The following is an 18,763-nucleotide window of genomic DNA, read 5'->3' on the forward strand; positions in this document are numbered from 1 at the left end:
ATGAGGATTGTGATTTCCCGCGTCCCGTTCATATAAAGCTTGATGATTGCATCGTCGTTACCCACGGATGAAATCGACCATGGAGGACATCGGTGGATCGTATAGTGGTGAGTCGCTCTCCTGCTACAATCCGCCGACTGATACAATTAAATCGGAGTTGCTGAAGAGGTGAGACATGCGCTGAACTTAACATCACGTTAGAAGCTTGGAAATATATGATCCCGAAAATTGTGCGCCTGACGGAGGACCTTTGCCAGTTGAGAGACTTGGGTTTGTTGGTGTTTCTGTCACGAGAGTCGGTCTCTGCCCATTAATTTAGGATAGGTGTTCCATTTTAAATAAAAGAAGAGAAGCGCTTCTCCTGCACGTGATGCTTGGGACTTGAGACAAAAACCATATACTGCATAAGTACTGTATACTGGTGGCTGGCACAATAGTCTTTTGAGAGGTGAGTTATCTATTTTCTTTCCTCAAGGACAGTAACTATTCTAAGCAATCGCGGCTATGCTTCAAGTAAACTAATTATATGGCGATTTACGCACATGGTCCGAATTTTAATCTGCCCCTTTGGGACCCCCCCCCCCATCCCCAAGCAGCTGACAACCTGCGTCACCCCTATATCAGCGATATATTGGTGTTTCCCAACCTTTTTCATGTCTCTGACCCCTTGTAGTGATGGTCCCCCCCGTGGTGGTGCAGGTCAATGCTCCGTGGACCCCGTAGCTTCAGAAGGTCAATTTCGACGCCGCGTGCGTCGCGACTGTTTAGAGTGTCGAAAAATTTTGTCAGGACGGGCTGTCGATGCTGATGTATTGAACATATTGGCGAGACTTTCGTTTTGAACGGGAGATAGGCTCTCATTCGTTCCTTAAAGTTGGAAACCCACAGAAAGCCAACATCAGCTGACCTCCACAGTGAGGTTCAAACAAAACATACATGGACTGGGCCCTATCTAGGTACTTTCTGTCAGCCGGGACAAACATCCATTTTGGCGTACCCCCCCCCCCCCCCGCAGTGTTGAAAACATTTCTAAAGGATAGCAAGAAAAATTCAACCCCGCCCTCCTCCTCTGGTCTAGTTCCTGGGGCACCAGCCCTTATTTGTTCGCGCCGGTAAGATGGTCGTCTATCACCGTGAAGGTTGCTGTCACGGCCCCAGGGTTCAAACCCGGGGAAGAATATATTTTCCCTAAAGGGGCAATTCAAGTATTACGTAAGCAGATTTTCATCCATTTTTGACCCCCCTCCCTGTCAGCAAAACACTGACCCCCCCCCTCAGCAAAATTTCGTCAGCAGCGTAGAATATTTCATATCTTCAAAAAAGGGTGGTGGTTGACGTAAGCAACCTTCAAACACCCCCCTCCCCCTTATCAAAAGTCAGCAAATCCGAAACCACCGCTCCCCCCCCCCCGATGCTAACGTAATACTTGAATGACTCCTAACGAGCTTGAGACGGCCACCGATAGATGGCGCCCTCATTTTCAACCCAACTCATTAATGGCAGTAAATTGCAATACAGCGCGATATGGCCAGAGTTACTATGTTTGGTGAAGTTGTTCTTATTTGATCGTTAGACGTTCCGTAAGGAATATTAACGTGGATATCTGTCTGGTAGTTCAAGTTCAAGCCCTTATTTGATGCTTTACACATGAAGCTTAGATTAGGTTGTTTTAGACACAACTAGTCCACATCTCCAGCCAGCGACTGTCTTGTTTGCTAGTAGTATGCACACAAGGAAGGCAACGAAGGAAAAAAAATGATCGTGTGTGTATTAAATAGAAGTAAGGAGCACTCCACGTTTGTGTGATTTCACTTAATCCTTCCGTGTGTATGTGTATATGACTCTACACACACACACACACACACACATTGAAAAAAAAAATAAATAAATATCCATTTGTCTTTTTTTTAAAACCTTATTTGCTGCTTTGGATGGATGCCAACACTTTTTTTGCTAAAAGGGAAGAGAAAAAAGCTTGTTGAATTCGTGTTACTCGTAATGGCATTGAAGGAAGAAGCCAAGCGGTCTCGTGACGTAACCTCGTGTTATGTTATTATTATTGTGGTGCGTCGCCAAAGCCAAGGAGAGAGGTCAACATTGTAAACACTCTCCCGGGATCGAAGTGGTTTTTTTTCTTCGTTATAACGCGCTTGGTGTATACGTATGTGTTTCGCCTGGTGTTCACTGTAAAGGAGTCCGTCCTTTTACTGCGCAATTTGCATGTTATTTCTCGCATATTCAACGATTTTTTTTTATGCGTCTCGTAATGGATTTAGGTTTCGAGAACACAAAAATTCTCGCCCATTTTGCTTCTAACACCAGTGGGTTTGAAGGGGGGTGTTCGCTAAAAAAGCGGTGTCTCTGTTGTTTACGTGGTTCCGTGGTTCCTTTATCGGTGTTTACCAGAAATATTTTTTCCACTTTTTTTTGCTTGGAATCTAGTTGTGCTTGTTTTTCCCACCCTCCTCGTTGATTTCCGTACATGCCCTGGTGGGCCTCTTGTTATTTTTCTCAGGTTTTCAGTTTCCTGGTGAACTCATATTTGCCCAGGACCTCGAGCTTTTGAGGAACAGCCCCTAGTTCAGTCATCTCCAGCTTGTGCTCGGGTACCATCTTTTAGCTGCCCAGCTTCGTGCAGTTCCTGGGATTGAATTATGTCCATCCGAAAAGCTGAGTCACCGTGAAACCTGCCCAGGGACATTTTATTCACCGACCCAGTTTAAACTATAGTGGCAATTTTTGGATAGGAGATCGACACGGATTGGTTGAAAACCTGAATTCAACCAATCCGTGTCCATCCACTATCCAAAAATTGTGACTAGTTCAAACCATAACGATGAATACCACCCTTAAAGCGTATGGTCTCACCTGGGTGTGGCCAACACCAGCTTTAATAAAAACTAGTGTTGTCCCCAGCACGGCCTGGGGACCTCAAGCAGGCGCTGAGCCACAGGGTAATATGTCAGAAGAACCACTTATTGTGTAGGTTTCTTGGATCGTCCCCGTATTTTACGGGACAAGCAAATTTTTCCTATATTATTCGACTCCTCTGAAGCTTAAGTGCATTGGGCTCCCTCCGCTTCCACGATTGTTATCTGGTGCTATGACTTTTCGAAAATAATTTTTAAGTATGCAGTACTAATTTTTAAGAGCGCAATTTGTAGGCTCCTACTTCCATCTGGTTAAGGAGCCTCAAAACACTATCGCACTCACTCCTAGAAGAATACTACTGTCACAACTAAAAAAAAAAAAATGCTAATTTTCTGGCGAAACAAAAAACAAATGTTTAATTACCAATTTTTGAATTGTGAAGGGAATATAAACTCATATAATGCTTAAATTTTGTAATAATCAAGGTTTTATTGTTATTTAACTATACTTTATTTTTTGATGTCCATATTATTCTCCTGTGATCTTAGCAGGTGCGGATCTAGGGCAATGTGTTGGGAGGGACGATTTATTGTTCAGTTCGTTTAATCGCCCGTATTATACGCGACAGATACATTACCCCCCCCACCCCTAATTTTTGTCTTTTTGTTGGGGCAGGAGGTTGCTCCAATCGCTCTCTCCCCCCCCCCCCCCTTCCGGATCCGCGCATGAGCCCAGGCAGATATCTTCAGTTGTGAATAAAGCCTATGCAGATATTTCAACTACGTAAAGGATAACTTTTTCCCGAAGCCTCATTCAAATACATAAATTTCTTCAATTTTTATGAATTTTAAACTGTTCACGAATTTGCGGGACACCCTGTATTTGCTCATCCCATGTGATGAATGATTTCAACTTTTCACTTCTCTTTAATTTCAGGGGCTCTCATTAAAAAAAAGTTATCCCGAGTTCCACTAAACGTAGGGACTCCACTGTTCATGATTATCATGTCAGAACATGAACTTGCAGTTTCGCCTAAGCTTGTACTGCAATACATCAAGGGCGTAGCGAGGGGGGACTTGGGGGGGGGGGTGTCTGGTCCGTCCCCCTGGAAATGTGAGAAAATGAAAAGGGGGAAAAAGATGGCCAAATCTATTGTTCTGTCACTTTGGTTCCCCTCCAAAATGAAAGTGTCCCCCCCCCCCCCCCGAACGAAATTTCTGGCTACGCACTTGCATTACAGAAGCAAAATAATTTCTAAAACCTTTTCATATGTGTACTATACATGTGTATGCATGCACGTACTTTTGGGTCGCATCCGATTCGGAATCCGCCCATTCTATAATGCCAGTGCTTTTCAAAGAGCCTTTTCCCCCAATGCCCAGGTTCACTTTAGTGTGCATGTAAATATCGACCCGAACTGGTTTCTTGCTCCTCTACTATCCTCTTGCGGTTGAATATTCTTATAAAGGATGTTTTTTTCCTCCTGAATTTTGACCTTTCTTGGAATATTTGCTTTTTTTTTACACTTTGCTGGTGGATGTTACGAAAATTCTGGGCCTCGCTCTCTAGAAGGCGGGAGTGAGAGAAGGGGGCCCGTGGGTGTTCGTATTCCCCCCTCCCCCGTCTTGGTGGCTAGGTATAAAGGAATCAATATCATTTGGAAAAAAATTGTGAGCTTTATTTTATTGCTGTAAATAATGGATACAGAACCAAACTTGATCAAATTGCAGTCCTTTTCAATAAGTACTATATAGATGTAAGTTTAGGGACATTTCTTCCCCGACCATTCCGCCTGTCTTACCGTATGAGTGACCGAGTGGGTGATCGCATGAGAGTGCCAGTATGTGAGACCGAGTATCACTCATACGGTTTTATGCACTTTTCACTAACTTGGTCACTAATGCGGTCATGCACTTGGTCTCAGTCACTCATACGGTTACCAACCCATAGTCACTCTCTTGATCATTCATATGATCATACAGTCACTCACACGATCACTCTCATACAGTAAATAACACACTCACCTTGTCGCTCATACACTCAGTATCACTCGCTTGGTCACTTCTGCGATCACTCACTCATACAGTCAACTGCACACTCATCCGGCCACTCATGCAGTCACTCACTCATATGGCCGCTCACCTACTTGCATGGTCACTCATACGCTCAGGGCAGGATGTTGAGACGAAATGTCGGAGGTGCAATTTCTGGATCGCTTGCCCCCTCCCCAAACCTACATAGCGGATGTGATAGGCCCCGGGATTAACTTATTTGGCTCTAAACATCTATCGAAAATCTATTTTCTCTCCCCCCCCCCCCCGCTACTAGGAATTTTAGCTTTAGTGCCCGTGAAAAACCCCGCTGAGAGGGACGAGGGCAGTTCCCTTTTCTTGCATGAGCAAAGGGGCATGCAGCCAGGGCCCGTAAATTTTTAGGGCCTGAAAATATGTATTTTTTTTTTTACTCTCGGGGCCCACATGCCTTCTCCCTGCATACGCCTCTGACTTAAAGACTACTTTGTACTATATAAGGGGCCCTAAAAATTCATATTTGCCCGAACTTATGAGGAACAGACCCTAGATAGGGGGTTCTGCACTGCAGGATTGTCTTAGTGCACGGGGGGCCCAACCTGGTAAGCTTTCATCGGCCCAAAATTTCTGATGAATCATACAAGATTCTGTATTCGTGTGGCTGACACGCATTCTGTGCCTGCTGCTGGAGCAGAGAATCTAAGCCCGAGGGTTCATTGTGCTGTTACGAAAAAACGGGCTCCCTCACATAGGAAAGGCTAACAGGGTTTAGTGTGCTGAGGAGAAGGCGGGGTGATCCGATCTTAAACATGAAAAGAAGAAAAAATCGTGAAATAAAAGCTGAGGGTCCTTTTTAAAAAATCAAGGCCTCATTCAATGATGTGAGCCTTTTGTAAGGTGAGGGTTTGTACATGTTTTATAAATAAGGCACGGGACACACATTTTTTTTTGTATGACCTATCTATAGAGACGTAGGCGCATTTACGCCCTTCTAAAAGCCCCATTCTAGTTTAATTTTCTTGACTATTCTTTCCTCGAATTCGCCACCATGTTCAATAAACCCTTGCCCCCTCCCTCACTCCTGCAAGTACATTGCATCTCTAAAGTCTCACATATCTCAGTCATTCACATGCTTGTACACGATTTTGCTCATACACAGGGTTGCTCACGCTTCTAGTCACTCTTTTCCTCACTCACGTGCTTGCACACTGTTATGGTCATTCACATACTTGTTCGATCTTCAAGTTACTCTTTTGCTCACTCATTGACCTAGTTATCCCTAGCTGTCTGGGCAGTGGCGGATTTATTGAGTTATACACATTTCGTCGTCTTTCTCCCATTCTACTAATTTTCTTGGCAACTCATTCCTCAAATATGTCGCCCCTTTGAACTTGCCGCCGTGGGCTACAGCCCCCCCCCCCCATCCGTAAAAATACGCCACTGTCTACATCACTGATCGCTATAATTTCAAGCTATGGCTTTGATTACGTGTCACATTTCGATTTTGCTCAACAATATATTAAAAACAAAAACCGGTTTTTTTTGTTTTTTTCGGTCCGGCTGGACAAGATTTCACCTGCTCAAGTCCATACTGGATCTAGTAATAATGCAATCATTATTTATTTTGTGAGTTCTCCTCTTTTGTGCCCATTTACCTATATTCTTATGTCTAATTTAATATAATTTGTTGCAGCTATGCACTCGGCTGTCGAGGAAGTGGATGTGGACCCTTGCGACTTGTACCTGGACCTCGGTGCCCTGATCGTCGAAGGCAGGATCCCCGGTCTGTCTGATCGCGGATTTGGAGAAGGTCCCCATTGTCCCCCCACGGCTGGGGCACTGCTCAACTTACAGCCTCCCCAGGGCAGGCATCGCTGCAGCTCAGAAGCTCCAGAGGTTTGTGATCATCTCCTTTTACTATCGATTACTTTTATGTGTGTGTGTGGTGCATGCACGGGACAGAGCGAGGAAGTCCCACACGATAACACTACCTCCCCGCCTTACCGCTGTGTATATTTCATGTATTTTTCGGCTCGTGTGTTTTCTAAGGCTTCGACGATCCCATGCAATAGCTTTGTGTGTAGCCTATCAAAAATTGCTGAATCGAAATGACTTTATAGGCTGCCAATCCCCTCATTTCGAATTCCTCATGGTCTGGAATTCTTTTAAATCTGCATTATCGTATGACGAGATTCCTAAAAATTATTTTATTTCAGTATAGAAATGCAAGTTGTCTTAAATATTATACTGGGTGCCACATAAATAATTCAAAAATTGATTTTAAAGAATTGAAGGTATTGGAAAATTTGAGTGCGGTTAGCGAAAAAGTTATTCTCACGAACAGGGATTATTTTTTTTTGGTACAGAAAAAAATTAGTGAGTCTTGGTCGACAGAGGGTGCTACATGCCGCTCCGATAAGAGTTATTGGACCCTAACCTTCCTTCAATCCCTTCTGCGTCCGAAACGTTCTTAAAGCTGCAGCCGGCGTTTCGTGGCTGAGTTAAAACAACTTCACCAGTAGTGCTTTATCCACGAATGTCAACATCACAATGGAAACCTTTTTTCATTTTCAATCTTTAGAATGCGGAAGAAGTAGTTATCTTCGCTTTCTGTATAAAATTGTAAATAAAGAAGATCGCAGTCATCGACTACATTAACTTATGTTCTGTGCCATTCGGAAATAGGCCTGTTCGGCGGACTTTTCGCCTGTCTAAACCCCGAACAAATATTTTGCGACGGTTCCCTATTTTTGAGATGTGCAATATATATATATGATCAGTGCGGTGTGAAATCCCGATATGTTCAATTCATCTATAAGAGAGTTTCTTAAAAGTTATATGTGAGTATTGAATGCCATGTTATGCTTTTCCGTATCTATTTCTCAGTATCGTGTTTTCAATCATTGTTCCACTCATTTTTTTCTATATATTTTGTTGTATTTCCCTTCTGTATTTGTATTTTTCTTCTCTTGTCCATCTCTATAATTGGACAATGCTTGCCTGTTGAGATGTGAATAAATAAATATGAAAATTCAGAAACGAGCTGTTAACCGTACGCCCTGCATTTCACAGGACTCTGATTTGCAATCATGCTCTGATTTCCAGTGATTTGCTTTCGTGCAGTGCCTTCTATCGTGAAAAATTCGAGCTATTTTTTTTTTTTTTGTGCCGAAAAAAATCCCCCTTCGTGAGAGTAACTTTTCCGCAAACCGTATTCAAATATATTGATTCCCAATGCCGCAACTACATGCTTGGTCAGGAGGGACAAGGTAACGCTGTTTATAGCTATTTGTAGTTGTAGGAGGTGTTTGGCAAGAGCACGCATTTTGGCGACCCCTTGTAACGTTGAAGAAAAAGTTGAAAAATGAAATTTCCGCCCCCTCTGGTCCGGCGCACCAGGCCCGCTTCTCCTCTCTAGTTGCGGCTCTGCCAATTCCTCAAATTTTTATGAATTTTTAAACTATTTACGAATTTATGGGACACTCTGTACAACCAAGTTTACTCACAAACTTCTAATTTTAGCGCACAGCCATGGCCGATTTGTACGAGGACCCTTTGGTGCCGCACTCAGTGTGCCAAGAATCTCGTTATAGGTTCTCTATATTTTCGTTTTAGGTTTTTATTTTGTCTCGCTCCCGCGTCCGCGTGACTTGGACGTGGGAGTGCGACATTTGCGCCCAGGGGCCAGAAATTTAAACGGCATCATTCGATAGCTGACAAACATTTTATTTTTATTTTTTCCCAGATGCGGATCCAGGTAACGTGTCGGGAGGGCGATCTATATTGTGTAGGTTCGTTGGATCGTCCCGTATTTTACGGGACAGACCAATTTTTCCCATGTTTATTCATGGCTCTTGGAAGGGGCGAACGGCTCCTCTGGATCCACGCCTGGCGGCACTGTCATGGGAGAAATCGGGAGCCCCCAGTGTACAATGGATCCGAATGATAAATGTCCGTGGGACTTGGCTATTCCACAATTGCACGCAGTAGAAAAAAAATATAAAGGAATGCCTGTGTGTGTGAATGAAAATGAGAGCCTTTTTTTTAATGCCTTTCTTTGTATTTTTAAAACATTTCTCTTGACTGGCATTTCTGCTGCCATCCCTCATCACAGGCTCTCCGTTCCTAACTTCCTAGTTCCAGTGCCAAGAAAATGTTTGTTATTATGATGATGTTCCTCCTATATAGGAGACAAGGGAGGAAAAAAAAAAGGAAGAAGCTGGAATTCCGAATCTCCTCTTCCTCCTCTAAACTTAGGAGGAAGAAGAGGCTTTTGTGCAGCCTAAATTGGCTTGGGCTTCTCCTATGTACGTGTAAGATTGGGAGGGAAGAGATTTTGGACCCTTCCAAAGCCACGGTGATGGAAACCATCAGCTGATGGTTTCACTGACGGAAGGAAGAGAAGAGACCAATCTCATTTCATTTTCGCCAAACAATCGCTTTGATTTATGCATGGATTGAGTTCAAGTCTTTTTTTTTTTGAGTAATGCCATGAGAGACTCCATATTTGGCCTAGAGGCCGTTTGATCTGTATTAGAAGAACTATGTTTTTTTAAGCACTGGGGGACTAAACCTCCTTTACTTAAGAAGGCTGAAAAAAAGGGGGACTTGAGATGACTAGATAAAGAGGGCCACCCTCATAGATATGGGTACTCGATTTTAGAAGATATAGAACCTATGTGAGGGTCCGAGATATATCTCAGGGTAATTAGGAGAGGAACCAAAGGTGTGAGATCATTGGCATTTCCTACATCCTTGAATGGTGCCTCTTGGCCAAAGTTTTCAGCAAGCGCCCCCCCCCCCCCGAAGTTGATTTTCTATTAAGAATCCTTCCGTTGGAGCCCTGCTGGTCTTATTCTGAGTGGGGGGGGGGGCATTTGCCCAAGTCCTGCAGCAGGGTCCTGGGCTGTGATCTGATCTTTGACGGCCTCTAGGCCAGATTTTCACGGGCTCTTCTGTAATGATTTAGTGTGAGAAAACAAAAGTTTGAAAGAATCCCCCCATCTGGGCTGGAGCCCCTTGTGTAACCCATGAGTGAGGAAAGTCAGAGCCTAATTTCCGCATACGCAAGTGAAGCATTTGATCAGGATGAGAGGGGGGGGGGGCAAAATTTAAGCAACATATATTCACTCACTAAAAAGCATCTTTGACAGTAGTTGCAGGGCCCCTAAATTTCTACTTCGCCCAGCACCCCCCCCCCGTATTAGGGACGTAGCCAGAAATTTCGTTCGGGGGGGGGGGGTCAAAGTGATAGAACAATAGATTTGGCCATCTTTTACCGATCATTTTCTCACATTTCGGGGGGGGGGGAAACCAGACCCCCCAAGTCTCCCCCCCCCGCTACGCCCTTGCCCCCTAATGTGACAGATGGGCCCTGGACAAAATAGATCTCATAACCACGGCTAGAGTTTTTGGTTTGAGAGTTGGGAGGACCAAGGAGTGGGCCGGAGGGCCACGACTGGGGGGGAAGCGTGGAAGCAGAGGGGTCTGTTTCCCCGGACCAGAGAGGGCGCAAATTTCATCCTTTCATCTCTTTTCAACATTGCAAGGGGGTGCCTAAATGCGTGATTCTTACTGCTGACCAATCATCTAGTTGCGACCGCACGCCGCTATGCGGGGGGGGGGGGGTGCTAAATTAGAGCTGAAAGGGCGAAAAAAAAAGCTTTGTCGACTAAAAGAAAACCCGTGCTCGGGGGCGGAAAAAACAGGTCCTGCGCGGGTGGAGACTTTTTTCTCGAGCCGCCCCCGGGTGAGACCATTTGCTTCTCTTGTTCATGTGCAAATCGGGCTCGGGTCCGTTTAGAAACTTATTTGAATTTCCATGAAACTAATTTTTACATATTATATGCATGGCCCCCACATACTGGAATAGGGTCCCCCTTAGGCCGAGACCTTTGGTAGGCCTACGAGCCAGACTTTTCGCAACCCTTCTATAGTGAATTTATACCATGAAATAACAAAGAATGGTAGTTTTATTGTCTGTGGGAGGGGGCAGGGCTGGAGTTTCTGAAGTTCCCAACTTGAGGCGCAAATGCGAGCTGATCTCCCCGTTAAAAAGTCTCGCCAAGGAGAACAACAGCTCTACAAACAATACATATACTGAATCATTACACTTCATTTTTGAAATATAGATAGCAGCACTGAAAACTTAGAAACACTAGATATGCTGTCAGACTTACACTTCCGACAACTTGCTAGGCAATAAATTGCCTAAGGCGATAGGCCTGAGTTTTGCTTGGTCTGAAAAAAAAAAGAGAACAGTGTCATTCTGGGCCCTAAAGCTGAGCCATCCCTGTCGGCCTTGGGAAAATGAGATTGCATGCTTATTCTCAAAATTCTAACTCAAATTGGTATACAGGCATTTCTAGCTAGGTAAGGGCCTCAGAAAGATCACTTTGCTAGGAGGCCCACGATGCTCTTAAAACAGTCCTGCTTAATTATACAGACATTATGTAGTTAGATATGAGTACACATAGCAAGCATTACACAGAAACAAACTTCACATTAGGTTCACAACACGTACACACACATTCCAACATGTACTAATTCATTAGAAGTTCCGCAGAGGAATGTGGACGAGGTACATGTGAGGTTTAGTAGTTAGTGGACCTATGTTGTATGATTTCAGATTCATTATCATGGTTTTTTTTAAAAATGTTATTTATTTTTGTTGCCTTTGTCTGAGCCAACTACATTTTGTTTTTTAACAAAACTTTCTGGATACATCCTTCCTTTGGGAACGCTTTGATATCTGTCCGTGATGGGAAGCGGGGTGTGCCTGGTCTTCAAAGGTCAAAGGAGTTAGTGGACGATTGATATGAATATTTGCTAGGTCCCATATTGCTGCCATTTCATACATGGCAGTATGCCTCCCCAAAAAGAGTGGAGCTGATTGGCCATTTTCATGGGCAGGTGACAGGCCTGAGATTATTAAACAATTATCATTGTTTTTGTCTTTTTATGCTATAAATTCACTACAGAAGGGCCTGTGAAAACTCTGGCTCGGAGTGGGAGGGAGCATGCGTGGTAGACTACACATTATGGCTTTACAATGAAATAAAAAATTACCAGCTTGATTCGGGAATGGTTTCGTATTGAAACTATTTACGACAGTTTGATTTGTTACATTCATTAATATGAGTTATTTTTTGAGTGTGAATAAAAGTATGTATGTTTAATCTGTTTATTACCACATATTAATTATCCTCTAACCTTACAGTGCCAGCGTTATGAACAGATACAGAGGCACATGCTTCTTTTGTGGAAAAATGGTATTCCGATGTCGATCGAGGTGCTTCTCTACCCGAGCTGTTGCATTGGAGTGACTCCTATACAGAATGTAGACACATCTTCCGTACCTGATATGTCTTACCTGATGCTCGAACAATGGACTGTTCACATGCTTCCAAGAAGGTTTGTTTCTCACCAACAAATTCAAAGTCTCTAAAAAATTGAGTTTGGACTCTCTCGACAGCTATCAGTGGTAGAAAGGGGTGGTAGACATGTACCTCGCCCTTTCTTTTATTAATAATCCCCCCCCCCCCAATGCCATTTGTAGGGGACTTGGTCAAAGCCGAATAAAGAGCCAAGATTGTCAACAATAGGAAGTTGGTTAATTTAGTTGCTTGGTTGGTCTCATCTTCTTGCTTTTTTTTTTAATTTTTGCCCTTCTAGGGCTTCCTCTTTCTAACTAGATTATGACCCGCTGCTCTGTCTTAATGAAGAGATATATAAGTAGGAAGTTGAAAATGACCTGGGCCACGCTGGAAGCTGTGAGTGTATGTGTTGTTAACCTAATGTGAAGTTTGTTTTTATGTAATACGTATTATAGTGCTGCCATCTATATCTCAAACTATGAGTGAAGGGTAATACCTGAATATTTGTACAATTGTAGGCCTGTTTCTCTCTGCTGCGAGCCTTTTTTAAAAAAGAGATCGGCTTGCATTCACACGTTGACGTTGGGGCTAGTGGGGGTTCAAACTTGGGTCCTTGCAATGCAAGTCCATCACTATGACCACCCGATCATCATAGAAACCTCCCAGTATTATCAGACTTCCCCATTTTCTCATGTCATTTTAAGTGACCTCATGTGTTTCTAAAATTTCTGCCTTTTGTCAGTTTTTCCACTTTAAGGGGTTACAGAATTATTTTTTCTTATTTATCTTTCAAGGAAAAAAACTTGCACCATGAAAAAAAAAGCTACTCGGCAATGTGTCTGTTTTTCTTTCTTTCTCGCAATATTTACATGCTTTGACCAATCGCTGTCTAAATTATAAAAAAAAAATACTTTTGCACTGTTTTTCAGAATTTATTGATCATTGATCATTTTTGTTGCACCACAGTCATTTTCTGCACACGAGGGCTAATTAGACCTGAACCTACAATTTATTGCAGATTCCGAACGGCAGGCTTGTTTTTATGCTCGTCAAGAGGTTGATGTGTTAACCCCTCGACTGGAGACTCCCTACAGTAGCAATTTTTTTCTGCGGTCATGTTGCCGTTTCTGTTGTACCCGTGTCAGGAAAGTTTTCTGACAAGGACAAACCGGGTATCAAACTCGCGACACCTCTAAACATCCTTTGGTACTTTGGGCGAGTATCTTATCGACTTGGGCTGCCGTGCCCTTTCAGAGTTTGAGAAAAACTCGTGCTAATCAAAACAAATATGTCAAATTTTTTTTTAAATCATGCCAATAAATTCGTAAACAACGAGAGAACAGGTCTGTTGCCATAAAAAGCCATCACAATTTTTTTTCCGATTTTATGAATTTTTAAAAAAATTCACCACCTAATATAATGATTATATTTCTAAACAAGACAATATTTTGGAGAACTGTTGACCCACTCAATATTTACCATGTTACCGCATTGCAATATGAAGAAACTGACAGGAAATTAATTTTTTTTTTTGGTCTAGAATAGAAAAAAATGATCGAAATTCACAAAACTCAACTCTGTCTAACTTGTAAAAAAACAACTAATACGAATAAAATTTGGTATTATTTTTCAACAAACAAGAAACACAAATTGGTTATTAATATCAATTGTGTGAGCTGAATTTAGCCTGAAACAAAGTAAAAAACTACTTTAGGATTGCTTTACACCATTTTTAAAGTAGTGCGAAGCAGCCCCAGTTTTGCTGTCAACGTAACCATTAAATTACTGCAGATCATATAATGATAATCAGGTAATTATGACTTAATAGTTATGACTTAAATGAAAATTAGTCTCAACGTAGAAATAAATCATTAACTTTCTAATTCCCCCTTTTTTTTTGACCGAAAAATTTAACTTTTTCTTGAGAAAAATTCCAGGTGAAGTCAAGCAGCACAGATATGTTTAGCAAATGATATTTAAAATAGCAGAGATGCATCAGTCACTCCAGGCCCGTAACTAGGCTGGGGGTAACCGGGGTCCCTGAGCTAAATTGTGGGCGGGGGGGACCCACAAAAAAAATGTTAAATTATTTTGTGTATTTCATAGAAATTTTGACAGTTTCAGTTCTTGAATGTTTGAAATAATCTGGAAAATAAGAGCGGGGAGAAGGAAAAAGGAATTCCTTTTTTTTCTGAGCATACCATTTCAAGAAGGGGCTTCAATAAAGTCTGCCCAGAGAACGCACTTATAGTCCCGAGTAAGTCAAATATATAAGTTGACCGATATCTCCTGTTGAGCAAAAATCAAAAGTGTTTGGAAATTTTCATCAGAAAATTTCTAGGCAATGTTGAATCTTTTTCAGGATTGGTTCAAAGTTACTCTGTATTACGGAACCCAAGTTCCCCCCAAGTAGGGCAGATGCTATTCAGTCTACTCCATTATGTGCTGGAATATGAAGGAGACAATCCATAAATAGCCCTAGAAGAAAATCACAAAATCCACTTTAACAATTCCATTGATCTCTTAGCAGCGGGTAATGCCATGCACTTGGGGTGGGGGGGGGGGGGGTGTGTTACCCATTGCTGTGTCAAGAGCATCATGGGCACCCAGGCTAAGTAATACTATGGGGCTTCCTCCTATTTGGCTGGAAATAATAACCGACCAATTTTCATACCTCCCAAAATCACAACATTAGTTATCATTGTGGAGTCCCTCCATGCAACCAAGGCCTGCACTGGTGGCCCTGTTTGTTGAAATGATCTTGGGGTTACTTCTTCTGCCTTCCATTAAGAAATCAACAAAATAGGTGAAAAACGACTTGTGACAAATTTTCCCTTCACGAATATCTTCTGTTAAAAAGTAACACCCATAATACACTCGTGTGCAAAATTAAGAGAATTTGCCCATTGTGTCTATTTTCACAGAAAAGTACTGAACCAAAGGTACTAATAATGCCACCAAAGAAGTATACAAATATTCAGTGTTGAATACGTAAGTATACATGTGCGTGTGGACGGAGCTGTGACCACAGAGGGAATGCTAAGGGCACGAGGCGTTTTCCATGATCTGTGTGCTCGTACTCCTTGGCAACATGTGCTGAATGAATGAACGCCAGGGTCTCTGCCACTGGACTTATCTCATTGCAGAGATCTCTTCCAGCTCAGCTTTATGACAGAGTCTGGAACAAAGTGAGTGCACCTAACAGTCTGAGTGTGTAGCTAGCGTTGTGTATGATATTTCAGTGCTGCCATCTATACTTCAAATTGTGAGTGAAGTATAATGATTGAATATTTGTAACGTTGTATGCCTGTTGCTCTCTGTGGCGAGACTTTTTAACGGGGAGATCGGCTTGCATTCGCGCCTTGAAGTTGGGAACCACAGAAAACCAACTTCAGCCGACCACCACTGTGGCGCCGGTGGGGTTCGAACCCGGATCCTCGCGATGCGAGTCCGTCACTATGACCGCTCGTCCACTACAGTGGCCGGCGACATGTGCTGTGTTTCTCGCAAGAGTTTGGTAAATTGTATAAGCTGTCAGGTAAAATGAGTAGCCACAAACGTATGGATGACGGAATGAGATGGAAAATCATCAGTAGATTGAAGGCAGCGCAATCACAAGTGCAGGTGGCTACAGAGCTCAATGTTACGCCCAGTGTCATCTGCAACAGTCTGGAAAGTTTCAGGACATCAGATCGATATCAAGAAGACCTGGACAAGGTCGTCGAAGAGCCATGATGACCAATGAGGATTGTTATTTGGCACTTTCAGCGAGGCGCTACAGGAGTGCTGCAGCATCACAGCTCTCACGTGAGGTGAGCTGCATGCCGCCACTAGAACTCTAGTTTCATGGTTTACATTGTTGCCCGAAGGCTTCATGAGAAAGTTTTGTGCCAGAAGACCTGCTGTTTGTATCCCGCTAACTGAAGCACATAATAGAGTGCATTTAGCATGGTGCAAACAGCATCAGCCTTGGACCAGACTTCAGTGGAGCACCTTGCTCTTCACAAATGAGTCAAGATTCAGCCTGGACATGATTCTCGACATACACTCATCTAGAGAGAGCCTGGTACCCGATACCATCCCTCCCACATCAGGGAAATAGACCACTTTGGTGGTGGAGGTGCCATGTGTTTGGCAGAGGGTCCGTCACTGCTAGGAGGTACAGAGAGGCAATCTTAGAGCACTATGTTAGACTTTTCAGGGGCGCAGTTGGTCCTCAGTTCCTGTTCATAGATGTCAATGCTCATCCACATTGGGCTCACCTAGTCAACGATTATCTGGAAAGTGAGGATATTCAGCATATAGATTGGCCAGCCAGATCTCCTGACCTAAACTCTATAGAACATGTCTGGGACGCTCTTGGGAGGGCAATTGAATCTCGTCATCCCCCTCCGACAACCATCCCAGAACTGAAAACTGCATTGCCGCAGGAGTGGGACCGATTGCCACAGGGTCTCCTCAACTGCCTTGTGTCCAATGTGCAGTCGTGCTGTGCAACCAGTCTAACTGTGAGAGGGGACAATTCCCCATATTAGACTCATTTTTGCTTCGATCTAGTAACGTGGATTTTGGACATTCCTGCAATGATGAGCTTTACTTGATGATTGCATGTTACTTTAATGCATGCGTGCATGGCAATCATGCGTGTGTGTGTACTATGACTTTTGTTTGGTGCATCTCTTTCTCTGTTATAACTGTGTATTCGTACCAAATTTCATTAAAACCTGTCCACTAGTTTTTCAGAAAATCGACATAATGTGCTAATTCTCTTAATTTTGCACACAAGTGTACAAAGGTGGCTGATATGAAGATATATATATATATTTGGAAAGAGAAAATTCAACTTCCCCTGCAGGGAATCGAACCCCTGTCCTTTCATGTTGATGGGCAGTTGAATTTTCTCTTTCCAAAAAAATATCTTTGCATCAGCCAGCTGTTAATAACCTTTGTATGGATAGCGGAAAGTGACGTAATCCTCGGATAAGTCGCCATCTGGTGGCATCCTCATCGAGGTCGCAAGTTCAAATCCCACCATCGCCACAGTGGTGGTCGGCTGAAGTTGGTTTTCTGTGGTTCCCAACTTCAAGGCACGAATGCAAGTTGATCTCCCCTTTAAAAAGTCTCGCTACAGAGAGCAACAGACCTACAAACAGTACAAATGTAATTCAATCATAACGCATCATTCACTTCACGTCTGAAGTATAGATGGCAGCACTGAAAAATCAAACAACACTGCATACGCACTCAGACTGTTAGGTACACGTACAGTTACACCTCCAGCACTCACTAGGTAGTAAATCGCCCATAAATGTTGATAGACCCGAGTTGCGCTTGATTTGAAAGAAGAGCTTTGGCCTGTGAATTGTGTCAGACCGCCCATGTACGGTCCCGTTCAGTGCACACGAGCTCCAAGGAAAGATTGAGATATTCGTTGCCTCTCTAGTTTAGTGGTCTAGGCCGTGGGTTCGATTCCTCGCAGTTGAATTTTCTCTTTCAAAAAAACTATATATCTTTGCATCAGCCAAACCTTTGTATGGATAGCGGAGAGTGACACCATCCTCAAAAACACACATAATAATGCTTTATACATCTCAAAAGTGGTTAGTTTTTTGGTTGAAAAACCACCATACTTTGTTAGTATGGTAGCGCCATCTGTTATAAACACATGAAACATGACATTGCAAAGGATGTGCATGCACGAGTCCTCATTTTAAATTTTTGTTAAATCTTTTAATTCCATGCCCTTCTTACTTTTTCTTCTGCTCTCCTTGCCCTTTTTTTAATTTCTGCCTTCTTCCTTCTCTTTTCTTCATTTCATCTCCAGGGCGGCTCGAGCTCATATGCTACCTGGGTGCAAAGCCTTGTGTGCTGCCCCTGGTGGTAGGCTAAAAGGGCTTTAGCCCAGGGAATGCTGGATGAACCTGAATTTTTTTTAATCAGTCCATACTCGCATAGATTTGAACATTAACTCCAACATACTTACGCTAAGGTTCCCAGTGCAGAAACTAGGGGAGTGCGAGGGGTATCTGTGCTCCAGGCCCTGGACAAGTGAGAACCGAATTCTTCCTTTGCCTTTATTTAACCCCTTCTGAAAAATTAATGGGTGAGGAAATCAAAATGCAAACATGCCCAGTGTGAGTTCATTCTTGTCTCTCCAAATCAACGTAGAAGGAATTGACCTCATGCCGATTCCTCCTACGTAGCGTGTCTAGGTACAGGGCTGCAACTACATGCTTGGTTACCTGGGTAAGCACAAAGTTTTGCATCCCTTGTAATGTTGAAGAGAAGGTTTAAGGGTGAAACTTGTGCCCCCTTGTACGGTGCTCCCACCTGCTCCCTCCTAGTTGGGACCCTGTCGAGGTGGTATTATCTAGTCCCTGTCTGCCCCCGAAGTGTTCTCAATATTTTCGGCCATCTGGGTGCACTGCACCCTCGCTCTAAAGACCCCTGTTCTTTCCTTTGTCCTTTTCTTTCATCCCTGTTGAC

At 43.1% G+C, this 18,763-nt stretch overlaps 1 protein-coding gene across 2 annotated transcripts in view; it reads left to right on the forward strand.

The window, feature by feature from the left end:
- The window catches only part of atos (atos homolog atossa), a 101,354-nt gene that overhangs the window by 71,350 nt on the left and 11,241 nt on the right, over window positions 1-18,763 (forward strand). The window contains exons 1-3 of one of the 2 annotated variants that reach the window (XM_089254596.1): window positions 309-448; window positions 6,595-6,797; window positions 12,121-12,314. In XM_089254596.1, the coding sequence (XP_089110722.1) occupies window positions 6,597-6,797; window positions 12,121-12,314 (395 nt within the window). In that variant the 5' untranslated portion in view covers window positions 309-448; window positions 6,595-6,596. Of the gene's footprint in view, window positions 1-308; window positions 449-6,594; window positions 6,798-12,120; window positions 12,315-18,763 lie in introns of those variants that run through there. The other variant, XM_089254595.1, reaches the window with a different exon arrangement.

Source organism: Pholcus phalangioides, unplaced genomic scaffold (genome assembly GCF_987345545.1).
Source record: "Pholcus phalangioides strain wild (caught in Gottingen) unplaced genomic scaffold, Ppha-v1.0 ptg000042l_1, whole genome shotgun sequence".
In the NCBI taxonomy this organism is placed as follows: domain Eukaryota; kingdom Metazoa; phylum Arthropoda; class Arachnida; order Araneae; family Pholcidae; genus Pholcus; species Pholcus phalangioides.